The following is a 27,711-nucleotide window of genomic DNA, read 5'->3' on the forward strand; positions in this document are numbered from 1 at the left end:
TCAATTGTGTAGATCCTTTTTAATAAATACAATAGAATATATTTTTTTATTCGTTTTATTTATAATAATATAATTATTTTATTTGACAACTTAAACTAAAATATTTATTTTATATTTGTATAAGATAAAAAAGATTTAATTATACGTAAGGAGTCAATAAATACAAATTGTAGAACTTAGATTATTAAATAATTGTAAATACGTTAAATAAGTATTTTTGTAAAGTTATTAGTGCGAAGAGAGAACATTTTCTTAATAGATCTTTCTGCTTTATCGACAGAGTATGAATATACCTCTTTAAAGATAATTGTTACAACAGACTGAGGTTAATGCAAGCTTTTTTTCTTTATTTTCTTATCAGAATTTTTTTTTTTTTGATATTTATGCATATTAACAAAGTAATTACACATTAATATTTTACATTAGGGTTTATAGTATATAATCCCTAACTACTTTATTCATTTGTACACTATGCTTTTGCAAACAATTTATAGATATATTATAAACTGTGAATATATTACAAAGTTTATACAACTACTATATTTTCTTGATTGATTCATATTCATTTTTCAGAGATTTATTTAATTCTGAAGTCATTTCTCAAATAATCCTTGGTGTTTATTTAGAGTTAGACCATATATTTTTAAATAATATAAAAGTGGAATGTCGATTGCTATCAGCTGGGTGGTATAGCTTTTGCAGTTTGTCCAAAACCCAAATTAGGTCTTGTACCAAACCATGACATTTTCCATTCCAATGTTTGCTGAAGTAAACGTTCTTCTTCTGGTGAAAAATGTAGTAACGTAGCAACTGCTTTTGTTAAATGAAGAGCCTAAAATATAAAATGTATAATTATTATTAAAATATCTGTTTAATTTTGATTATAAAGTAATACTTACCTCATATTCTCTACTAGTAAGAAATTTAATGAGAACATGTTTTAAATATTTAAAGTTAACATCATCTTTTAAATTGGCATGTTTGGCAGTGACTGTTTTGGATGAACTTGGATTTAAAATAGCAGTGGACGGTTCAGCATCATTATCCAATGATGCAGAAGGAACTCTTAATTCCCGTTGTAGAGTTTTTTTCATATCTGTTAAACGTTGTTGTAAGACTTTGATTGTCTGTAAAATCGAAAAGATATTGAGAGATTTTTCATTTCTCCATTTATATACAAAAGAATATTCTATTTTTTTTTTTATAAATTTCATAGACTACCTTTGTTTTCTCGTTTAATTGTTCTTCTAAATCCAATAAGCTACTCTTCAGTATTTTTTCATTCCCTTCCATCTTCTCCTTACTACGTTCTATCTCTTCTAATTCTATGATTCTTTGTCTAGTTTTTTTCAATATTGCAATAACCTTTTCTAATTCTTCATTTTGAGATTTAAAACTAACTTCTAAATTTTCTATTTTATTTTGTAATTCGTGGTTTTCAACTTCTTGTAATCTCTGTTCTTGCTTAATAATTTCAATATCTTGGGAAAATTGAGCACTCCTTAGCAACGCAGTATCTTTTTCATTTCTTTCTTTTTCTATGCATTCTTGCAATTTTGCAGTTGTTGTTTTCTCTATCTCTAGACTTTCCTTTAACTGGTTTATTTCTATATGTAAAGAAGAATTGTTTGATCGTACATCTTCATTAGATGATCGTAAATATGTTAATTCTGATGTAGCAGCTAAAAGCTTTGCCATAGTCTCTTCTAATTCTGATTTCAATTGATTGGTTTCATTTGAGGATGTTTCCTAGTAAAAAGGCAAATAAAAATTAAGATGAGAAGAAGTACTATAAATTTTTAGAAATGTATCACAAGAGAATGTATTATTTATTATATGAATATATTTTTTAAAAATATGTAGCGTTTTTTTTTTTTTTTTTTTTTTTTGTAAACATAAGCAAATTAAAAATCAATGTAATGTCAAGACAATAAAAATATCTAAATTAATCTAAGCGCAACATATATTGCCTAATTTTTTTTTCTTCTTTTACTTATTAAAAAAAAGCTTACATTTTCATCCATATTTTTTGTCAATATTTTATTTCTTTAGCATTGTGAAGTTGTATAAAAAATTATATCTGAAAATTTTTATCCGTCAAAAATATTGAGGATGAAAATGTAATTATTCAATACCTGAAATACATATAAAAATAATGTTTTTACAAAATTACTATATATATTTGATTGGTATGTGTACATTGACATTCATTTGTGGTTGATACAGAAATGGGTTTAAAAGTAAAGCAAAAAAATATACATGAGAAATATTATTTTTTTTTTTTTTCTTTATTCCACAAATAAACTATACATAACACACAATTATACATAAAAATATTTTAAATTATTAAGCGATCTAATCGGCATATAGATTAAAATAATGCAAAGAAAGAAAAGAAGGATATAAAAAAGAAAATATTTTTCTTTAGGTGGATAATCAAACAAAAGGTAAATAATTTAAAAGAGACTTTTGTATTAATTATTCGATAGATATTATAATATAACACAACAACTTATTTGAACTCGTGCTTAATCACAGAATTTTTATAATTATTAAATTCTAAACTAAATGATTAATCTTTTTTAGTAATTAGATTTCCATTCCGTCTATTCCTTAAATAAACTCAAACAAATGAAAATATGTGCAATATATACAATCTAGGTTCAAAAACAATTTATAGTAATTTATGGTAATTTTCATTTTCAACATGCTTGTTTGAAAAACCAGTTTGTTTTTAACATGCTTATAATAGGAACAAAGTAAAAATCTATTAGTAAATAAAGATATGTGTAAGAAGTAAATACTAAGTATATGTGCGTTAAGCATCAAGCATTTTCAACATGCAATAATAAATATAAAAAGTGTTTATCATTCATAATTTACAAAAAATCTATTAATAAAATTTTAGTGTTTATAGTATAATTGCATAAGCATTCAAAATATAAAAAGAAGTTGTAATGTTATGTAGATGTAATTAGCAATTTTATATATCTGAAAATAATTATTATACATATTTGTTATAAATGTCTTTAATATTATGGAATAATAAAATAAGACTGTGTTGTGTGTGTAGAATGAGAAATATGAAAATTTTTGAATAATTAAAAAAATGCAAAAGCAAAAAGTGTGATGATCTGTTTACTGTAGGGTGTAGGTAATGTAAGTCTTTTCTTCTTCCAGTTTATATACTAAAATGTCTTTCTGGAAGTAAACTAGATTGATCATGCAGCATCACTACATATCGCGGTAACTCACGATTTGCCGCTTAAATTCTTCAACCTCGTCATCGACGCTGGCCCGGAGCTCTTTTAGTTCCGTGGCCATTTCGTCGATGTCCTCGGCCATGCGCAAAAGCTTGGCGTCTTTCGTCGCCATAACAACATTGTTCACCTCTATTTCAGCTTCTAGTTGTTTAATCCTCTGCTTCAATTTTTCTTTCTCTTCTTCTACACGTCTTCTTTCTAGTCCTTCTTCTCCTGCTTGCCTACTGAGCCTTCCAACTTGTGTTTCCAAACTTGAAATTTTTCCAGACCAACTAGTTTTTATATCAGAGAGATGAAGGTGAGCTTCCTCTAATTTTCTCTCTAAAAGAGTTCGCTCTCTCATAAGATCAGCTACTCGTTCATCGTTTGTCATTTGATCATTTGTATCCGAAGCACCTCTTTGTTCCAATACAAAAACTTTATCCTTCAGATGACGGACTTCTTCTTCTGTTTGTGCTAGTTGACATGATAACTGAGCTCTTTCACGTTGCGTTGAATGGCGCAGTGTTTCCATTTCATCCTGAAAATAAAAATATAATCACTATTTTTTTTTATATTTTACAAATAAATATATTTTTTTTTTTCAAGCTTTTTTTTACAAATCTTACCTAAGCGCAGATGATAATTATATTTGGCAAAGATAAAAATATTAATTCCCATAACATTTTATTGCCAGCCCATAGAAAATGTATTGGAATGACAATACATTAAAAGTGCATAAAATAAGAACATAAATCATGAATAGAAAAAGCTTGCGATAAAAAGTAAAAAGTTTGTGTATAGGCTATTTAGTAACAATACATTAATCATATTTAATTTCACAGATTGATCTTTATATTACAATGAGGAGAAATTGCAATAAAATACCGCATTACCAAAGATACGTATTTGAAAATTAAAGCATTATATAATTGTACAGTAGATTTGTAATCAGATATATATATATATATATTCATATAAAATTGTGTGTTAAATACAGATACATAGATTAAAGTTAGGTTAATAAGGAATAAAATTTGCAATATTGCTATAGAGCAGTACAGCAGCAAGGCTATGAAAACGTACCTCTAGTGTCAGCAGTAGCGGCAGCAAATTAGCAGCAATTACTGCCTACCCTGATCTCCCATTTTTTCATTTATTAAGATATTTTCCAATCTTCATGCATATGTTGTTTTCACAAAATTATTGCTATCACAATATTCTTGATATATCACAATTCAAAATAAAAACAACAAATATTTTTAAAGTATAAAACACATTCACATATATCATCAAAATACATTTTCAAACAAAGAGGTCAACCCTCTGATGGAAATAGAATGATTACGGAACATATGGAATGTTCTCTAAATAAATGCAATTCATAATTAATTAACATGAATCTTAAATAAGTATATATAATACAACATATATTTTATATAAAAAAGTAGATATAAAATATAAATGGAAATATAATAGTATAATAAATGTGCAGAGTGTGAAGAATAGCAAAATATGGCAAACAAGCAGCAATATAAAATTTATTAAAATGTAAACACTTAAAAAAGATAATTTGAAATAATATAAAAAAATGAAAAAAAAAAAAACATGCTGGTAAACAATAATAATTGTTTTATATTTTGATGAAAAAAAAAAAAAAGCGTTTTTATAAGATAAAAACATTTCATCAAATTACAATCTATATATATGTATGGATATATCATCACAAAATACATTGCTAGTATATTTAATGATATAAACAAAAACTTTCTTGCCTTATTATATATAGAAAAATATACATGAATAGTCTATATAAATTTTAATATATATATTACTTTTAAGTCACTTAATTCATAAACAACTCTTTTCCTTTAATTATGTATTTATTAATAAAATAAATATACAATTAGTATATTTTTATGAAATATGTTTTTTCTATTATATGCATTGTTCTAATTGTATGTGAGAAAAATCAGTACGAAATCAGTACGAAAACACACATTAAGAAATATAGTATACAAAAATTAATATCTTATATTTTAAAATATTCTTTACTTAAAAAATAGTAGAACATGTACTCACCTGTACATTATTTAATTCATCTTCGTATCGTCTAAGACGGGAAACTTCAGATTTTAGGCTTTCAATTTCTGCTAAGGCAACTTTTAAATGCTGTGATTTTTCTTCCACTTCTTGTTCTTTTGATAGAAGCTGAAGTAATATCAATTGTTAAATAATTACTATACTTTTTATTGTGTTTACAATTAAATAAAAAAATAATAGAAAATAAATTTGTGTAATATAATACTCACAAGATGTTTGATCTTAGCCATTTCTTGCGTTTGAAAACTTTCTAGTTGTTCTGCATCTTCTTGAAAGTTATATAATTTTTTTTTATATTCTAAAAGACATTTTAAATAATATATAAATAAAGTTTAGTTTCTTTAATAATAATTTAAAATATTTATATATTACATAATCTTTTCTACAAAACTACATTTATATTTTTATTAAATACTAACCTTCTGCATCTTTAAGTGCCAACTCTAATGATCTCTTTGAACTTTCTGTAGTTTGTAATTCCGTTTCTAATTTGATTTTTTCTTTTTCTTGCTTCTCTGCTACTTTCTTCCATTCTTTTTCTTTTTCAGAAAACTTAATCTTCCATTCTTCATTGATTTTATCTATTTTCTTTTGTAACTCCATTTCCTTTTTGGTTATCAATTTTTGCCATTCTTCCTCTTGATTTTCAAGATTTTTAATATCTTTTAAGTGTATACTATCATTAAGTTTTAGAGCAAAATTATTTTCCTGTTTCATTGATATTGGCGACGAAGAAGAAGCTACATGTTCTTCACGAGATCCATCTAATGAAGTTTGAGACTCACTAATACTACTAGTAGATCCTGTCTATAAAAAAAAAAAAAAGAAATTTTCCATATATTTTATAATAAAATAATTTATTTAATAAGAAAAGTGGGACAATACAGAGAAATCTTATACTTAATAAGCATTATTTTGGGTATGAGTACCTGTGAAATATGTCTAGAACTTATACTGCGGATATTTGCAGCGTTTCGAACTACAGTTGATACATCGCTACCAATTTCTTCACGTATTTTATTCTTCAAACTCGCAAACATGATGTATTAACCTAAACACTAACACGGAACTAACAGATAACACTTGTAAACGTCAAAGTCAACGTCACATAGACAGTCAATTTATATGTTCAAAAAACTTTTATATTAAAAACATCAAGTTAGTAATGTTGTTTGAAAACAGTTCATTTTTTTTACATATCGTTGTTAATTAATATTAATGCATCATCATTAAAGTAAAGATTTTTATAAGTGACACACATAAGATCGGCTAAATCCGACATTACACATTATCATGCCACCATTTATTAATCAACCAGTAGCGACACTCGAAGATACTTCGATACTGATTGTTCAGATGACTATCCATTTAGCGCCATTTTGTGTAATAACGCGGCTTTAGTTCGAATGTTTAAATTTCTAGCCGAAAATTAACAAATGACGATCATTTTTACTCAAATATATTTTTATAATTGTTCAGTATTAAGATGGTATACATATTAAATGAAAATAAAGAAGTTTCTCTTTAATTTTTCAATTTTTCGTTACATATGTTTAAAAGTTTATAAAAATACAATGTAATGCGTATTATCGTCCATTTTTTTTTATGACTATTTAAATATTAGCACAGGTGGTGCAACATTCAATAGATATAAGTGACCTTTATGATTATGTCATATAGTATGACAATAATAGATGATTTTTAATTGTGAAATAAAAAATGAAAATTGCCAAATAATATTTTATTGCATATTGTAATAAAATCAATTGATCATATATTTTACGTAGTCAATCGTTTAGAGCACACATTAGCATTAGGACAGTTTGTAATAATGTGAAAATTTTATTTTTTAGATTGGTAACCCTGTTCATATTCTATTCTGATTTCGTTCGGCTTACGACAGCTATTGAATCAGTCTTTAAAATGGCGGCGAAAAGTGGTGGTAATGACGAGTGGTTCTCGGCTATAAAACCAATACTAGTCGCATCATCTGGTTCCTTAAATAAAAATAGCATTATAGAACTTATAAAGAATATCGTAAAAAAGTAAGTATGGTTGATCGAAATAACATACTTTCTTGATATGATGTCTTATAATTTTACAAGTAGTTAACTCGAGGTGACAGAATAGAAATGGATGTTCAGCGTGATAAAGATAAATACAAGTATTTTTTTATTGATTGATATGATTTTTTTGCGTTTCACAGTGAGAACAAATTTGTCGAACACGAAGAACAATATGAAACATTCTACACGTCTGTCGCTGCACTTTCTGCAGAGTACATTAGTAATTTTGCTAATTCCTGTAAGTATTTCAATTTTTTCGTAAAAAGTATATTCTACATAACGTTTATAAACCAATCGTTTACGTGAAACTAAAGTTGTTTTTAAAAGTATAAAATTTATAAAAAATGAAAAAAATCATTAGTCATTTGTAATATAACTTTTTTTTTTTTTATGAAGATTTTATCGTTAAATAATATTTTTTATTACATTTAAGTTGTATAACTTGTATACTTTCATATTTCAATTTACGATTTGAATATTTATAATTATTTTCTTCTTATCGCATTTAATGCAGTACTAAATATAAAATAAATGTATATACAAAGTAGTTTTAAGGAATTGCTTTAGTGATGGATTCTGTATATGAATACAATGAAAAAGTTCGTATAAACCTAATTTGATCTTGTTTCATAAAAGTTATGGAATACTCTGCATATATAAAATACCAAATTATTTCTTATATATAATATATATTTATATATAAATATAAAATTTGATATTCTTATATCCCTGTAGATGTTAAAAGTCAAATACCTACAGTATGTCAAGCATGCAAGATCCTACTTCAGTATCTTGTCCGTGTTTTACGACAACAACAGACTCATTCTGGAGACACTAATGCATCAACTGTTGTAACTACTAAACAGTTACTTCTTCCGATACGTGCATTATGTACTGGGCAAACCTTACTTTCTTCAACGGAAGAAACAGCATTGATTACAATGATACAGAATGCAAAAGTACCTTCACAAGTTAAGGTCCCACAATCTGGAAAAGAGAAAGATACTTCTCCACAATGTGTTAAGGAGACGAAACGTACGCATAGCGATTTATCCAGCAGTATTCTTGAACAATTAACAATGCCATTACAAGATTTTGCACAACCTGTATCTTTTATTACTGAAAATTTTGCTGAAGGTACTAATAAAACCTCAACTGATACTGCAAACAACGAGATTCATACAGATACAAAGGTTAATTTTTATCATTTCTTATCTTTGTATTATTTGATATTAAACACAAGTATATCATAGTTGTTAATTGTGTATTTGATGGTTCTTTTTTTTTAATTACAGATGATGTTCATAGCAAATAATATAGGCACTCTTCAAAGTATGGGTGCAGGTGATATATTATTGGATATGTGTGCTAATCTTCCCCATGTATCGAGATATGCTCGCAAATATCAAACATATTTAAATAAGAAAAGTTTCAGTTTACCTGCAAATGCTACTGATGCTCATATAATACGACACAGTTTGCATTTAGTAGTTAATGACATAAACATTGTGCATAGTGTATTATCATTACCTGTGTTTGAACCATTGACACATGTGAAATTAGAAAAATTATCAACACTAGCTATGTCTTGCTTGTACTGCTCGATTACTAATGCAGCTGCATCAAGTATCGTTGGAATTACAAATGCTGTGTCTCCTAAATGCAGTACAAATACTTCTGGAAATACTCAAGCTAGCCAAGGCGCGAAAAATGCAGAGGATGCAGGTAGAATTCAGGAAGAATATGATGCATTAGCCATAACTGTTGTGGAGAAAAGTTTAGAGATATTTGGATTAGTTTCAAATATAATAAAAAATAGTACACGTGCTGGTGGTCATGTGAGTTGATTGTCTTTATAATACTCGATAATATTTTATAATATTTATCATAATTTTCATTTTAATTAATAGATCCTTCAAAATCATCTATTGATTGGAGTTTGGTTATTGGTTGCTGGTTTGCAAGCTCAATTGTCAGTAAGCAGTTTTAGTGCAGCAGATAAAGTGAAAGATGAAAAAGGAAAATCGCCAAGTAAAGCAAGAGATGGAACTGGTCGTGTAAACTTGATGAAAGTGTAATGCATATTTATTGGTTTTATAAATATTATTTATTATTTTGATAAAAAAAATACTTTTAATGGAACAATGAAAATATAAATATCTAAATTTCCAGTCAACAAGGATTTGGAGTATTGTCAGTAGCATTGGCATCACATGCATTAACTTTGATGAGTGCTCTTCTTGAAGATGTATCTATAGAAGCCAATACAGATTCTTCTACTCCTGAGGCAGCACCATTAGATATCTTATCTACTGCTACTGCACTTCAAAGAGCAGTTACATTCCTACAAGCTGTACCTCTTAATCACTTATTATTTTATTTAGCAACTATTAGTTACAGAAAGGTAATATATTGATACTGTTTTAAAGTTATAGATATGATAAAAGTCTACGAATGATTTTAGACAAATTCACAATGTATTTTAATTCATAGGCTTGTACATTAAAAAGAATACAGAAGCATCCTCTGGAAGGTGACACTTTAAGTCAATCTGATTCTACCACATATTATGAAGATCTTTTAAGCTGTTCAGAGAATTCAACGGATGAAGGTAACTGCATAAATCATTTATATATTTGTACTAAATGTTAATTTATTATAACATAAATTTTATATTTACAATTTTATTTACTATCTATTATGTGTATATATATATATATAAAAAAACCTTTTTCTTTTGTGCAAATTACATTGAATTATATTATATATTTAAATTATGTAACAAAATAGAGAAATAATTATTTAATAATTCAAATATATCTTAAGAAAAGTATTTTATAAAGCTTCATATATCTTTATTAATGAAATGGTAGCTATTGTATCATTTCATTCAGTTTCAAAGTTGTATTTCTATTTCTATACTTTGTTGCTGTTACTAACTTCCTGGTATATCTTCATGATATAGAACAAACTGTTATGTCGGTAGAGGAGGACAGCGAACCTATTTTGGGTCTGTGGTTTGAAGAAACCCTGGCTCCTTCTGATGGGCCACCAGCAAATGCCACTAAAGAACCAAGCAATGAAGCAAGTGCCGAACACACTGCAATTATCATTGTTCCAGATAATCGAGAACCACATGGTGTATGTTATTAATAATTTTTCATATTATGTGAATTTACAAAAAGTTTGTTTTTCATATATTATAACAAAGCATGTGTATATGAGTTAAGTGTGTAAACATTATTTTAACATTATTACAGTATATTTCATTGGCAACTAAAATCTTCCAATTTATGAACCAACACTTAATTGGTAGTAGAAGTGCTTATGTCCGTGAATATGTTGTCAATGGATTAGTAGAGCAGCAGATGGTTATATTAGCAGCAATAATAAGAGATTTGGATCATGAAACTGCTAGAACCGAAACAGGTTAGCGGTTATATAATTTAAAAATATTTCATCAATATTTTTAATATATGTCATTATTTAATATGTTTTATCTTTTATAGGAACTATTTCAGTATTTTATGGTGCAACTTTAGGTGCATTATATTCTGAGTTTTCACAAGCTTTAAGTTGTTATACCCATAATTTACTTGCACATAATACATTAAGCGAAAGTTTACAAAATACTTTGCTTCAACATCTTAGTGTAAATCCTTGGTCTATTGAAACCAGTACAACTTCCACTTGGCCTTTACAAGTGTATCCTAGAACACTCAGTGTTTTAGCACAGGTTTTTAACTTTGATATTGAATTAATTTAATGCTGCTAAAGATTATATATTATAAATTCTTATGAATGTGTTAATTTATAGGTACTGTTATTAAAACCTCAAGCAGAGAAAGAAGCTGCTTGTATAAGTATATGGCATAGATTAGTAACGACTTTGGTTGAAAATGTATGTAATCCACCAACAACATTTGAAGCTGAAAATGAAGGTTTGTTTAAAAATATATTTTATTACTTGAAAATATATTACTCGATAATTGTGAATGTAAATAATAATTTAATTAATTTTTCTAGATTTAAACGTCGAACATGCGCAATTAGTTTTATTTTTATTTCATTGTCTTAATTTAATGCAAAAAAAGTCGGTATTACTTCTAACTGGCAGTGGTGCAGTTCGTTGTAGCGAAGCTGTTAAGACACCAATGAAAGATTATCAATTATTACATTTATCGCGTTTATTACTTTTGTTAGAATATCTCATGGAACATCTTTATGATGCACCTCCTACATTACTTGAACAGGTAAGAATCGAAATAATTATCCAATTTTGCATTTTTAAAAGCATTTGGTAGTTCTGTTATAATTTTATTAAAATATATCATTTATATATATTTTATTATATAAATATTTATTTATATAATAAGATATAATATATCGATATATGAAACTAACCAGATGCAAAAGTAATCCCAATCTTTAATAAAATAAGAAAGAGATACCAGGGCCAGCAGACTGATAATGACATCTGATTGGTAGTAAACATCTCGTACACAGAAATTTTTATAATATATAATATAATTAATTCTGTAATTCTATAAAGTATTTATAAAATTATTTTATCATATTGTCTAGGTACAATGGAATCTGTTTTCTGCAACGAGTTTAGTGTCCGATGTAAAAGATGGAAATAAACAAGCATCCAGAATATTTACACCATGGGCGGAAATTGAGGACAATTATCGTAAATTTTGTTCGCAAGACGAATTCTCTATGAAGCCTCGTTTTTATAATTTGTCTACTGCTGACTTTAATAATCAAGACACACCCAAATTAGATGGATTGGTTGGTTGTCATTTTTGAAATTTCACTTTATAGTATTTATTGAAGTAGTTATTAATATTTTTTGTCTTCTTTAAACTTACAGGCTTGTAATTTTATTTTGGGTACACCAGATAAAATGAAATATCCTCTATTAGTTGATGCATTGATAGATATCCTCAATGTTTTGATGCAAACAGATATGCCTAGAAAAACAACATCTGATAGTAAAGATAAAATGACGTTTACTGGACTTTGTGCCATTCAATATTGTTTTTCTATATGTTGGCGATTATTATTAATGTTGCCTCCTTCTACACCATATATGGACAAACTTGCATTAGGAGAAGAGATACCAGCTGGTCCAATGTTACTTCATTCTTTGATCTGGGGACCTAGAACTGCTTATAAAACTTTTACTGGATGGATGAAAGACTGCTTGGTTAAGCAGGGAATATATACACAATATGCTGAAAATTTATTAAAGACAGTATCATCAACTGTGAATTCATTGAAATATGATATTACACTTGCGAAAAACTGCATTACGTCTTTAAAACCAGATATAAATACTGAATCAAAGATAATGCCAAAAGAGTCATTACCAAAACTGAGCTCATTATGTATATTAGCTGCAATTATTGGGAAGTTACAAGTTCTTATGGATGAAAGTATATCTAAGAGTCCTACTGATAATATTGAAGCTTCTAAGTGCTCACAAATTTCAGATTTTAATTCATCAAATTTGAATAAAATAATAGTTGATATTTTACCGCATTTTCTGTCATTAACAGAAGCTATTTTACGATCCTGTCAATCAAGCATATTGTATCAAATGCTCGATTCTTCAGACGTACAAAGCAAATACAACTTGCAAGATTATTTGATAATTGACAATATTATTTTTATAGCAGGTGCAAATTGGGCAGTAGAAGCATCGTTAGTAACATACTTACCCAATAATGTTAGATCCGTATTAGATAAATGGAAATCTATTAATGTTGCACATGTACCATGGAATACATACGCCAATGATATAATACCTGCTGAAAGTTACATCTTAACAACAGTGAATCACCATATCAATTCACTTTCTGAATATCCAACATTTTCTATTAATCCATCTTTAAAGAATCTGCTTCATTCTCTTATCACATTTATGATAGAATATGTAACTCCTACAACAGTTCCAGAACAATCTGATGTACACACTCAAGCTGTAGATATATTAATTTCTTTATCAATGGATGCACGCATGGAATATCTTCAAGAAATGTCAGGAAAAATATTAACAAAATTGATAGGCGATAACGATAGCGAAGCACGACAATTACGAGAACATTTATTTGTATTGAATCATACATATAATTTAATTATTGAATATACAAATAATACAGACGAATCTATTGGCATATCTGTTGACGAAAAAATTCTGAAACGTTGCATTAAATATTGGGAAGATTTATTGGATAAGCAAGTTGGGCACAAAGCCTTAGATTTATTTTTTGCACCAAATGCAAACCATACTCTTGTGGCTGTTTTATTATCAATAATATCACCACGTCTCACTCAACAATTTAGTACTCACGTTTTACACTTTTTCAATGCACTTTTTAAAGTAGCTGAAAAAGGACACGATGAAGCTGTAGAACGGCTTTGTAAGTCTGTTTTAAATATTACTAATATCCCTACTGCAAAACTTCAGATGTGGTTACGGCATATCATTCTTGGAGTGTCCAATACATCACCAAGTGCATCTTCTACGAACATTCAAACGCCTACAGTAGTTACTGCTAATTCATTGGTAGCTGCATCTGGTAGTGCTGAAGATGGGCAGAAAGTGGAAGATGTGAACAATGCATCTAACAGTGAACAAGTTCAGTGGGCGATTTTATTATCTGATGGCTCTGTTGGTAGTAATCAAGTTACAAATACCAATGATGATCAACATTCAGTACATGAAAATAGTCGATTTTTATGTGCTCTTACAAATTATATTGTAAAAGAAAGAAGTACTGCAAATGAAGATGTTGCAGTGACTATTCTACAGGCACTTATCCCATTGGGTTATCATATTTTATCCCCTGCAATTGAAAGCAATGGTTTCTCGGAATTAATGCATATTATGTCAACTTTGGCTGATGTTGGATCCGATAAAGGACATATAATGTTATTTAAAGCAACAACAGAATGGGTTGAACTTTGCAAGGAACAATTAATGAACAAAGATCCACAAACTTTAGACAAATCATCTCCATATATTGAAGGCGGGTGTTGTATGTTAAACTATATAGCTGATGTAGCAAATGCGGTTTGTCCACAAATACAAGCATTGGATCGAGCTACTAGTCCACCTTGGGAAGGTGTAACACCGATCAATGATATTAATGATAGCGATTGGTTGGATGAAATCCCACATGAAGAAGATGACAGTGCAGTAGAGGATTCTGACGAAGATAGTCTTTGCAATAAATTGTGTACTTTCACAATCACTCAGAAGGAATTTATGAATCAACATTGGTATCACTGTCATACTTGTAATATGGTGGATGGTGTTGGTGTTTGTACAGTCTGTGCACGTGTTTGTCATAGAGGACATGATGTTACATATGCAAAGTATGGAAATTTTTTCTGTGACTGTGGTGCCAAAGATGATGGATCTTGTCAAGCATTAATAAAACGTAGTCCTCAAACGTCAGAACATCAAGCAAGTAATAATGTGTCATATAATAATATTGGTGCACCTGTGGAGAACAATGCACTTCTCACTAGTAGTTTACGTCAAAAGACTTCAAGTCCTGTACATTTCTATGATAAACACGAGAGAACTGGACGAGATAAACAAAAGCAAGATCGTTTAGCAAAACAACTTGAAAGTTCCAAAGAATGGGTACAGTCACATTTATGGAAGAGTGGATTAGTTTCATCGTTAATGGATTTAATTTATGCATTGATACCTGCAGTAGATGCTTGTTGTCAACAGAATTCTCCAGTTGGTTGTCATGCACGAGCACAGAAAGCTCTCAGGCAGTTACATACTTTAGAAAAGAAATTTGAACATACAAATCAACTTATGTTACCAACATTAGGATCTCAGGAAGGTGCTTTTGAAAATGTGAGAATGAATTATTCGGGTGATCAAGGACAAACCATTAGACAACTTTTATCAGCGCATATGATACGACGTGTTGCGATGTGCTGTTTATCATCGCCACATGGTAAAAGGCAACATTTAGCAGTTTCACATGAAAAAGGAAAAATAACTGTGTTGCAACTTAGTGCTTTATTGAAACAAGCTGATTCTTCTAAACGAAAACTCACATTGACCAGATTAGCATCTGCACCAATTCCTTTCACTGTACTTTCAATAACTGGAAATCAATGGAATGAAGATTTCTTAGCAGTTTGTGGTTTCAAGGATTGTCACGTACTTACTTTTAACAGCTCTGGAACAGTATCTGACCATTTAGTTTTACATCCTCAACTTGAAACTGGAAACTTTATTATAAAAGCTTTATGGCTTCCTGGTTGTCAAACTCAATTGGCATTAGTTACTGCAGATTTTGTAAAAATTTATGATCTTGCAAAGGATACACTAAGTCCTCAATATTATTTTCTGGTACCAACAGGCAAAATAAGAGACTGTACATTTATACACACTGAAAATGGTGTATTCCATTTATTACTAATGTCCTCTGTAGGATATATTTATAGTCAAGCAATGGATGGAGAAAGTTTAGCTAAAGATGGTCCATTTTATGTCACTAACACATTGGATGTTTATCATCCAGAGATAAAAGATAATGGACAAGTTGGTAATGGCGGAATATCAATTTATTATTCACATGCATTACAATTACTATTTTTCAGTTATGCATGTGGCAAAAGTTTTATTGCACCTTTAAAAAATACTGATGCTGACATTACAGTTGTGTTTCAAATAAATCTTAGTAGTAATAAAACAAACGGAAATAAATCTAATAATAATCAACCACAGCCTCTATGTCAGTGGAGTGAAGTTGTCAATCATCCTGGATTAGTTTGCTCTGTTTTACAAACAAGTAATAATCCAGTGATATTAATGATCAAACCAGATGCTATTATGATCCAAGAGATTAAAGTTTTACCAGCAAAAGCAAAAATTATGGATATGGTTGCCATCAGACATCCAAGTTCAAATGCAGAACATCGTACAACATTGATATTGTTATGTGAAGATGGAAGTTTAAGAATTTATATGGCTGGAATGGAACAAACAGGATTTTGGATGTCATCTGCTATACAACCAAATTGTACAATAACAGGAATTAAACCAACGAGAAAAAAGAAAACAAATAAAACAACAAAACCAACAGGTTCCGTCACATTTCCTATCGACTTTTTTGAACACTGCCAAGTTATGAATGATGTTGAATATGGTGGCAACGATCTTCTGCAGATTTATAATGTAGCGCAAATTAAACATCGTTTAAATACAACTGGAATGTATGTTGTTTCCACAAAAGCTATGGGTTTTAATGTAGAAGTTACTAATAACGACGCGATTCTAGTCATGACTGGGATAAGAGTATTACTTGGAAATCAAGATATTCAGAGGGCACCTTTATATGTTGTAGTAAGTTAATAAATTGTCGATATTAATGCAAAAATAAAAATATATTATAAGCATATTAATTATTTATTTACTGTTGTAGGTATTTGGTAGGACTATACGTACTACATTGACTAGAAGTCGATGGTTTGATATTCCTTTAACAAGGGAAGAAAGTTTGTTGGCTGACAAAAAATTGACTATCACTTTCGGTCCTTCTCAAGATCCAGAAGGTGTCATAATGGTTGACTCCATAAAAATGTTTGTTTATTATTATTAATATTATTTTAAATATTTTTTATTTTACAATTGCATTTATTTTTATATGTTTAGTTTAAATACACAGAAATATTAATTTTAATAAAATTCTTTATTATTCTTATTAGATATGGAAAAACTAAAGATGCGTTTGGTTGGCCAGAAGAAACTGAGGAAATTCTACCTGGTGGTCAATCCACGTCAGCTCACATACCTGCTATTAGTAATGAGGCAGACAATACTATCGTTTCTCCAGCGCCATTATCTTCTATCGATAGGTAAGTTCTTATTTATAAATATAATAGTTTAAATTGAGTCAGTTTATATAAAGATATCGTTTTATTATTACGATGCCACAGATTGACAAAGGACAATTCTGTCAATGTAGAGAGGTAAGAAATATGAATATACATATATATATAAAAATATATAAAATATAATAGTGTTAGTATATATAAGATATAAATTCATTACTGTGTAATATGTATGTGATTCTAAATTATTTTACAGGATGGTTTCAAGCATCCTTGAAGTTTTGGAGTTGTCTTTTAACTTATCTTCGAATGACGATAATAAATTGCCATTCAGAACAGCGGCAGTTGACATGGCATCACGACTTCTGGTATTACCAACACCTCCATTAGTGCAAGTGAATACAACAGCACTACTCGCTGCACTATATAGTTCTAAACAAATGTATCACTTTCATAAAGTAAGATTTTCTAAAAATATATTTAATTAATAAAACGCTAAAGAGAAAGAGAGAGGGAAAGAGAAATAAATTATATTTATTAATAATTTTGGTTATAGGATCAGGTTTTACTTGTACATGTACTTGAGACATTAAAAACAATGAGAGAGATTGAGGATTCACGTGATATAGATGCAGAAAATTTCTACAGGCTCGTACTTATTGTAAGAGGAATTGCTATATGCAGAGCAAACAATCTTGCCAAATTTGCAGAACAATATACTAATAAACCCATGGATGAAAGTAAAAGTAATTATTTGATAATGCATAACAATTTGATAATCTAATGAAGAAAATATTAGTAATATGTCTTTATTTTTAATTCCAGTACCTATCTTTGAAGCCGATCGTTTGAACATGAAAAATCTTACAAGTGCAGATGGCAATCAACACTTAGTCATACAACTTACGGAAGTTTTATGGCTGTTACATGCAGCATATCCAAAGAACATGGCTCTTGCACCAGTTGTAGTTCCAGGATTAACGCATACTGAAGCAACAGTTCATGCACTTGTCGAAATTATTCATGCATTTACTACATGCGATGTTGATGGCAACACGCCTCTAGCTGCAAAATTATACTTACAATTATTATTGTCTTCAGATACAACAATTAGTTTCAGTGCTAAGCATGCTATAATAAGAGTACTAAGACCGAGATATAAAAGGAGACGGGTATATATACCGAGTCCACCTAATTGTAACACTCCAGGTATAAAATATAGTGAAAAATAAATTATATTTACAATAAAAGATATAATAATAATAATGACAACATTAAGAATAAATTTACATGATATCGCTTGTTAATTATAAGTGATAATAATTATATGTATATAATACAGGTACAACTGCAGAAGCGGAAGAACAACCTGCACCAGCAACTTCGCGACCATCACAAAGTACAGCAACACGAGAACCTGAACAACAATATCACGTTGAAGCTGTAGATCAAGTAGTAGCACTTCTTGGAGCAATTGCTAATCAAGGACCTGCTGATGGAAGAGCTAATCCTCTTGAAGCGTTCCTTGGACCCGGTAGTTTACAACAACTGCTTGGTATTCCTCCTGATGCGGATGAAACAGTGGTTCAGATTGCAATTGCGTTAAGTTTAGAAGATCATGAAGATTCTGCGGATATAGAAACTTTAAGGCAAGGCTTTGAAACTTTGCGAAATTTAGGTGGATCTATTCTTCAAAACATACAAGCTTTGGCTGCTCAAGGAATGGTTCAAACTCTAAATACAGCCCAGGTAATTTATAATGAATAAATACGTAATGAAATATGTGTATAATCATATATAAGAGAGAAATTATTTATTGCATTCATTCTTCTTCAGGGTCATGAAGGAGGTCATTATTCTGATACAACTGCATCTGCAGGTGGCTCAGATGATGAAGGATCAACAGCTGCTACCGATGGTAGTACTTTGAGAACATCACCAGCTGAACAAGTAATTAATTATTTTTGATAATAGTTATTTATAGCTTATTTAGAATTAATAATATTGCATCATCGTTTGAGAATTTCTTTTTAAATATCTTTTTTTTTTGTGATAGGGAGGTAGTCGTGGTAGTAAAGGTAGTGAGAGCAGCGGAAGCGAAAGTGGAGGAAGTGCTGTTGATAGCATGGCAGGAGAGCATAACGTTTCAGGAAGAAGTTCCGCATATGGTGACAATGCAACTGCTGATGTAGCTCCAGTTGGAGTTAGTGCCAATCAAGCAACACGCACTGAAACTACATCTGTAGGTGCTACTACTTCTATTGCTGTAAGTTACTGTATTATGAATATAAATATTCTTTAGTAGAGAAAATACAAACAAATTTACTAAACGTTCATTAAATTGTGAATAGACAACAGAACAAGAAAGTACTGAACAAGAACAAGGTAATGATCAAGAATGTGATACAAGTGTAGAAGGAGCAACAAAACTTCACTCTATACAACTTCTATTACTGGATAAGCTTACACAATTTATACCTGATTTAACAAATGTTCCTGGTGTACTTGTAATACCATACATGCAAGTACGTAATTTTTTATCTTTAATAATATTATGTTTTAAAAATATTTTTCTTACTAAACTTTATCATTGTATTTATGTAGGTTATTTTAATGTTAACATCTGATTTGGATGGACAAGATGAGAGAGATAGAGCTTGTGTAGAACGCTTAATTCATATGTTAGTGAAAGAATTAGAAATGGATAAGCCTGATACAAATAATATTTGTCAACGAACTAATAAAAAAGAAGTCCATTTGGTTATTATGCGGTTACTTAGTTAGTATACGCACATAATGATTTTTTTTTTTTTTTTTTTTATTATAAATATAAATCATTTTTTTAATAATTTTATTTCTTCATTTATAGGTGTTTTAATGTCTCGTTCAAAATATAATACTAAATCCCCATCAGAAAATCCAAACTTTGTTTCGCAAACGGTTGCTACAATACTTAGCAAAGCAGGCGTTATAGATTATTGTTTGACGTTATTGAAGGCTTTATTAGAATATTGGAAAACGTACGTCTTTCTTTGTAGCAATAATATACACATTTGTTGTGTTCATATATGTATATATATATATATAATTTATAACATTTATATCTAGAACATCTAGCGAAGAAACCGGGAATATGATTGGTGGTTTATTACTTAAAGAACATTTAACAAGTTCGCCGCCTGATATGTCCCCATTCTTTTTGCGACAATATGTAAAAGGACATGCTGGAGATGTATTTGAACCGTATCCTCAATTATTAACAGAAATGGTTTTGCGTTTACCATATCAAGTGCATAAATATTCTGAAAGTAACACAATTCAACCAGCATTTGATCAGGTAATTAATTATATTCATAATAATAATATAAATTAATGGTCAAATAAGATATCTTACCTTAATTAAACAAAATTGATTTAATGTGCACAGCCCTGGTATTTATATTTATGCGAGTATATGATGCTCTATCAAACACCATTTGTTAGAAGACAAGTACGGAAATTGCTATTATTTATATGCGGCAACAAAGAAAAATATAGACAATTGCGTGACTTACATGCTCTTATTTCTCATATACAGGTAAAACTATAAGTGTTTTATTGAAGAATGTTATTCGCTTTTCTTCGAAAGTAGATTATAAATAAGATAAAATTAATTTTGTTTTTTTTTTTTTTGTTTTTTTTTTGCTATTTTACAGGCAGTACAGCAATGTTGTACTACTGGAGGATATGATCCCCAACAATTACATCCTCATTCCATCAATCTTTCTTATGATTCATTAGTAGAATTAATCGAACATTTGAAATATTGTGTTGAAATAGCAAGTAGCCGTACCGGTAATTGGCAAAGATTTTGTTTGAATCAAAATACCGTTTTAGCGTATCTTTTCTCGGTTTCTACTCTTTTGGACGAAGGTGTAAGTTCTACGGTACTTCAGTTGTTGCAATGTGCTATATGTTCAAACAATAAATCAAAAGAAGCAAAAGATAATAAAGCAAAGGTAAAATTTAAAATAATAGATATCGTTGAAAATAATAATAATAATGATCGGTATCTAAAAATGTTCTTTTAATATTCTTTATTCATGTTTATTAATATAGGATAGTAAATCATCAACCAAAGAACGCCGTGATCGAGAAAAATCTGAAGATTCTGATACAGAAGCAAAGTTTGAAGAAGCACAATGTCTTACCTTGGTAGAACAAATTCAGAAACAAGTGTCACCCGCATTATTGACAAAGTTTATACAAACATTTTTATTGGAAACTAATAATACGAACGTTCGTTGGCAGGCACATTCACTTATACTGGCTATTTACAAGTATGACAATAATATTAATCTGTTATTTTTAATAAAAAATAGTAATAGTATTAGTAGTAGTAGTAGTAGTATTCTAGATCATTTTTACAAATTAACTTTATTTTCAGGAATTGTGGTCCAGCTGATCAAGAACGTTTATTAGATATTCTTTGGCGTTTATGGCCTTTGCTTCCAGCTTATGGACGTAAAGCCGCACAATTCGTTGATTTATTAGGATATTTCTCTTTAAAAACACCTCACACTGGAAAAAAAATGTATTCATATATGGAACAGGCAGTTACAGTTTTACGTGCACAAAATCAATTACTTGCCCAACATCCAAATGCAAATCTTTATGCAAATTTAGCACAGTATGTAGAATTGGATGGTTATTATTTGGAAAGTGAACCATGTCTTGTGTGTAATAATCCAGAAGTACCAATGGCCACTATCAAACTTTCATCGATCAAGGTCGATTCTAAGTTTACAACAACAACTCAAATTGTTAAATTAATTGGTAGCCACACTATAAGCCGAATAACATTACGTATTGGTGATTTGAAAAGGACAAAAATGGTGCGTACTATTAACGTTTATTACAATAATCGATCTGTCCAAGCAGTGGTCGAATTGAAAAATAAACCAGCAATGTGGCATAAGGCTAAACAAATCTCATTGTCTCAAGGACAAACAGAAATAAAAATGGAATTCCCATTGCCAATAGTGGCTTGTAATTTGATGATCGAATATGCCGACTTTTACGAAAATATTCAAGCTTCTTCAGAAACTCTACAATGTCCAAGGTGTTCTGCTAGTGTACCAGCAAATCCAGGTGTTTGTGCAAATTGTGGAGAAAACGTATTTCAGTGTCACAAATGTCGGGCTATTAATTATGACGAAAAAGATCCATTCTTATGTCATTCCTGTGGTTTTTGTAAATATGCCAAATTCGATTATACGTTAACTGCTCGTCCTTGCTGTGCCGTCGATCCTATAGAAAATGATGATGACAGAAAGAAAGCAGCAGTGAGCATTAATACTTTACTAGAAAAAGCTGATAGGGTTTATAAAACTCTGATATCTCACAAGCCTACTTTAGAAATGTTACTCGTTAAAATATCAGAACATCGATTGGATCGAGGATTAGAGGAAGGTGTTCAAATATCAGGCAATACACAAGTAAATCGTGCGATTCAATTATTGGCTCAAAGATATTGCGGGGAATGTAAAACTTCCTTTGAAGAATTGAGCAAGATCATACAAAAGGTTTTAGCTTGTCGTCGAGAATTAGTTGCATATGATAGAAATCAACGTGGTCAAAATCAATCGACTACCTACGCAAGAAATGAGACTACAGTGAAAAATGATACGTTTGTTCCACCACCTGGACGATGTTATGGTTGTGCCTCGGCTGCAACTGAACATTGTTTAACATTGCTACGCGCTTTAGCTACTAATACTATCGCAAGAGATGTTTTGTGTAGGCAAGGATTGATTCAGGAACTTGTAGAACATAATTTACGTAAAGGAACAATACAGATGCAAGAAGAAGTTAGACAATTGCTCTGTCTTGTTACAAGAGATAATGCACAGTCTACAAAAGAATTATGTTCTCTTTTAACTGGACGGATTACTTTAACATTAAGAGGAAGAGTCGCAACGTCTGATCTTTCCATCGCTGTCCGACATGAAATGGCATTACTTGCTGCTCTCGTACAAAAACAGGATTCATGCTGGGAACAAAAACTACGTTGTATTATGCAGCTATTTTTGATGGCATGCAAAGAATCAAAGAGTCCTGTTGTCATGGATAGTATTATATTGCCGTGTTTGAAAATATTACAAAGTCTTATCAAACCTGAGCAACCAGTTTCAAAGAAAAATAAGGATAAAACTATCGAATCGGTTGCAACTGTACAGCCGCCGGAAGGTGTAAGTATTGATGTAGAAAAATGGCTCAATGGTGATGCTAAACATTCTTATACCGAATGGCTTCAACGAATGCCTGCTAAGAAAACAGAATCAACGCCAAGTAAACCCTTGAAAAAAGGTGAAACTCGTATATTATATCTTATGGAAAAATATGGACGCAGATGGCAATATCGATGTATGAGACATCATGGAATGCAACAACTTAAATTAGCAGATGGTGCATGGTTAAAAGAAGTTCTTTTCAATCCTAGTTCACGTTTGGCACGACAAGTTGCTTGTAACATGGTTGAAAGTCTTTGTCAAGGTACAGAAAGAAAGAAAGAAATTCTTGTATTACTGACATGTTATCTTGAAGAAATGCGCACAGCTGGAGAAAGTAGTACAGAATTTCTCGCACTATACGAAAGTCTCATCAGACAACCACCTTGGAAACAATTCTTAGCTGTTCGCGGTGTAATGACCTTACTGGCTGCTTTATTAACAAGAGAAATAGAAGAATTACATAGATTAGAAGAAATGACATTGACTAGTGATTTAGCTCAAGGATACTCTTTAAAGATGTTAACTGAATTGCTTGCAACTTTCTTAGAACAAGAAAATATAAAACAACAATATAAAGGAAGACTTGTAGGTGCAGTTTTGAATGGTTACTTATCACTGAGAAGACTTGTCGTTCAAAGAACAAGACTTATTGATGAGACACAAGAAAAACTATTAGAACTTTTAGAAGAAATGACTACTGGAACTGAGGAAGAAACTAAAGCGTTTATGGCTGTGTGTGTTGAAACTGTGCAGAAATATAGTCCTCAAGATGTACGCACGCCGGTATTTATTTTCGAAAGACTTTGTTCCATTATTTATCCAGAAGATAATGATGTTGGAGAATTCTTCCTGATACTCGAAAAAGATCCCCAACAGGAAGACTTTTTACAAGGAAGAATGTTGGGTAATCCGTACAGTAGTTTAGAACCCGGTTTGGGTCCATTAATGAGAGATGTTAAAAACAAAATCTGTCAGGATTGTGAATTAGTAGCTTTATTAGAAGATGACAATGGAATGGAACTTCTTGTTAACAATAAGATTATTAGTTTAGACCTTCAAGTCAAAGAAGTATATAAAAAAGTATGGCTTGCAGAAGGAGGTGAACCTGATCCGATGCGCGTGGTATATAGAATGCGAGGCCTTCTTGGAGATGCGACTGAAGAATTTGTAGAAACTTTAAATGCCAATAGTGAACAAGAAGTAAACAATGAAGAAGTATATAAAATGGCTAATGTATTAGCTGATTGTGGAGGTTTACACATTATGTTAAACCGACTGGCAGCCATACAAGATGTTACTAGAGCTGGGCCACTTCTTCAAGTTCTTTTGAAATTATTTAGATTATGTGTAAAAGTAAAAAAGAATCAAGATGTATTGAGTAAGCCAGAATTAAAAGCAGTCAGTGTTCTGTTAGACGTTTTGCAACGTTGTCTTGCAACTGAATCTGATAATTCACAATCTAAAGTAACAGAACAACTTTTGGATATTATGGAAACAATTTTGGCAAATGCAGCTTCTCAACCTCTTAGCACATTCGAAGCTTTTTCACGTACACTTGGTGGTCCAGAACATATTAAAGCACTTCTCTCTTGTACACAATCCGCAGCAGTTAGGCAAAGTAGTAATGTGCTAGCGCATCTTGCTAGGGTCCTCGCAGCTCTCACGTACAGTGATCAAGATAAAATGGCTTTACTATGTGATTACTTTAAGCCAGTTCTCAATTTTTACAAATTTGATTTTGAACATACACCAGAGGATGAACAGAAGCTAGAATTATTTTGCATTCTCACACAGGGTATTGAACGTAATGCTATAGGAAATACATTGAAAGATTATATTATTAATATGAATATAGTAAAGGATGCTTTTGAATATATAACTGTACAAGCACCATGTGTTAAACCTACTTTACTTCGTACAGATAGCGACGAATTGAAAGATTTTATTTCCAAACCAGCACTTAAATATATTTTACGATTTCTTACTGGTCTAGCAACGGATCATGAACCAACCCAATTAGCAGCCTCGCAAGTTACAATTAGTATAATCCATAGATTGGAACAAGTATCCTCTGATGAACATGTTGGTTCATTAGCAGAGAACTTACTTGAAGCACTTTGTACTAATAAACGTGTTGCCCAGTTGATTGAAGAAGCTCGGCAACATACACGCAGTGAAAAGAAACGTTTAGCCATGGCAATGAGAGAAAGACAATTAGGAGCACTTGGTATGCAAACCAATGATAAGGGTCAAGTAACAGCAAGTGGAACAATTCTTCAACAAATGGAAGACTTGGGAGATGAAAGTGGATTGGTTTGCGTTATTTGTCGCGAGGGTTATAAATTTAAGCCCAATATGGTAATTTTATATGATTGATATATTAATTACAATTATTATACATAAATAAACTAATCAATTTAATGTTTTCTTTTTTTTTAATTACAGGTATTAGGTATTTATACATTTACAAAACGATGTAACGTTGAGGAATTCGAAACGAAACAGAGGAAAACCGTTGGATATACAACAGTAACTCATTTTAACGTGGTTCATGTAGACTGTCACATGTCAGCAGTACGTTTAGCACGTGCCAGAGACGAATGGGAGAGTGCAGCTTTACAAAATGCTAATACCAAATGTAATGGACTTCTTCCACTGTGGGGTCCACAAGTGCCAGAATCAGCATTCGCCAGTTGTTTAGCAAGACATAATACGTATTTGCAAGAATGCACGAGTCATCGCGATATATCCTATCCATCCACAATTCATGATTTGAAATTATTATTATTACGTTTTGCACAAGAAAAAAGTTTTCATGAAGATACTGGAGGTGGTGGTCCTCAATCCAATATGCATATGGTTCCATATTTAATACACATGGCATTATATGTTATTAATACGTACGTAAATATTACTATTATTATATAGTTATTATTATATATTATAATAATTTTCAACTAGAATTAAGTTATATTTTATATTCATATTTAATTATAATAATTCGTCAAAATATTTTTATTGTTATTTAAATTTTTTTCTTCTTCTTTTTTTTTTTTTTTTTATTATTATTATATAGCACACGTACGGCTAGTAGAGAAGATAAAGCTCTTGTCACTTATTTGGAATCTCCAGCTAGTGCAGCGTGGCTTGAAAATTGCTATGAAGCAGATGGGCCATTATATCAGTGCACGCTTTCAATTCTTTTATTGACTCCTGGTCGTTGGAAAAAATATAAAGTTGCATTTTTCAACAGATTTATCGTACTCGCGCATCAACGTTATGAATCCCCATCGGTTGCAACAAAAAATATTTTCGACACAACCGTGAAAGAATATAATGTTTATAAAAGTACTCTTATATTCTTAGGTCTTATCGATTGTATCTACACTAATTTCTTTGGGGCAAGTATCATTTTATATTTTACACATAAAATATGATTGAAAAATATATATTGAAAGTTAATTATTCTTTTTTCGATTATTATAGAAAATAAATGTGCTGTACGATGAAAAGTGGCCTTCGATCTTAGCTGAATATATTAGGCATAACGACGAAGCCATGTTAAAAGCTTCAGAACGAGTCCTTGCAACATATCGCAATGAATTGTTGCCTTGTGCATCATTTGAAGAATTTTTTGACGTTCTTGGTAAATTAAAAAAAAAACAAAAATGATTTATATTATTTATATTTTAATTTTAATATACAATTCTAATTTATATATTTATTAATATATAACGTATAATCACAATTGCAGGATTACTTGGCGAAATATCAGATCCCTCGACTCACATAACTGAGCTACTTCGACGTTTAGCTTGAAAAGGGTCAATCAGTTTCTTTTTTTTAACTAACGCAAATATTTGTAGATTTTTCACGTATACAAGAAATTCCTGTGTAATATCCTATATTAAGATTCTTTGGGGAAATTTCCATAAAAATTAAAGAACACTGTTAGTCCTATCTAATTCTATATGCTGTACCTTAGTGTTATATATGCTTATGTGTGTATATATATGTGCGTGTATATATAGGTGTGTTTACATATACATATATATATAGACGCGCTGTAACAGGCTCTGCTTTAATGAAATGCGGTGTAATAAAATCTTTGCAAGTGATAATTTTAATTACTTTTCTATATCCTAGAAATTTTAT

At 30.3% G+C, this 27,711-nt stretch overlaps 2 protein-coding genes across 6 annotated transcripts; one reads left to right on the plus strand and one right to left on the minus strand.

Moving 5' to 3' along the window:
* Nucleotides 1-321: 321 nt before the first annotated feature.
* On the minus strand, nt 322-6,847 carry LOC124429430 (golgin subfamily A member 1). 2 transcript variants are annotated; one of them, XM_046974699.1, is made up of 8 exons: nt 6,275-6,847; nt 5,765-6,152; nt 5,555-5,643; nt 5,325-5,453; nt 3,256-3,783; nt 1,222-1,749; nt 900-1,127; nt 322-832 (listed from the first exon to the last, which is right to left on the minus strand). In XM_046974699.1, exons 1-8 carry the CDS (start codon nt 6,383-6,385, stop codon nt 677-679), a joined length of 2,157 nt encoding a protein of 718 aa, XP_046830655.1. In that variant the 5' UTR covers nt 6,386-6,847; the 3' UTR covers nt 322-676. The 2 variants fall into 2 exon arrangements, with proteins under 2 accessions (XP_046830655.1, XP_046830657.1); XM_046974701.1 differs by having other exon boundaries at nt 3,391-3,783; nt 6,275-6,845.
* A 406-nt stretch (nt 6,848-7,253) lies between these two features.
* LOC124429618 (protein purity of essence) lies at nt 7,254-27,677 on the plus strand. Of its 4 annotated transcripts, none has more exons than XM_046975138.1 (35): nt 7,254-7,390; nt 7,552-7,649; nt 8,147-8,604; nt 8,707-9,249; nt 9,322-9,485; nt 9,584-9,815; nt 9,905-10,022; nt 10,377-10,552; nt 10,672-10,840; nt 10,921-11,147; nt 11,229-11,352; nt 11,438-11,664; nt 11,996-12,205; nt 12,288-16,796; nt 16,876-17,033; nt 17,159-17,308; nt 17,390-17,422; nt 17,541-17,742; nt 17,841-18,030; nt 18,110-18,493; nt 18,627-19,033; nt 19,121-19,234; nt 19,341-19,550; nt 19,636-19,809; nt 19,889-20,063; nt 20,154-20,304; nt 20,393-20,621; nt 20,712-20,861; nt 20,980-21,282; nt 21,383-21,603; nt 21,711-25,914; nt 26,002-26,456; nt 26,633-26,957; nt 27,043-27,202; nt 27,311-27,677. In XM_046975138.1, exons 1-35 carry the CDS (start codon nt 7,269-7,271, stop codon nt 27,373-27,375), a joined length of 15,837 nt encoding a protein of 5,278 aa, XP_046831094.1. In that variant the 5' UTR covers nt 7,254-7,268; the 3' UTR covers nt 27,376-27,677. The 4 variants fall into 4 exon arrangements, with proteins under 4 accessions (XP_046831094.1, XP_046831095.1, XP_046831096.1 ...); XM_046975139.1 differs by having other exon boundaries at nt 10,398-10,552; XM_046975140.1 differs by lacking the exon at nt 17,390-17,422.
* The last annotated feature ends 34 nt before the right edge of the window (nt 27,678-27,711 follow it).

This window comes from Vespa crabro, chromosome 15 (genome assembly GCF_910589235.1).
Source record: "Vespa crabro chromosome 15, iyVesCrab1.2, whole genome shotgun sequence".
In the NCBI taxonomy this organism is placed as follows: Eukaryota; Metazoa; Arthropoda; class Insecta; order Hymenoptera; family Vespidae; genus Vespa; species Vespa crabro.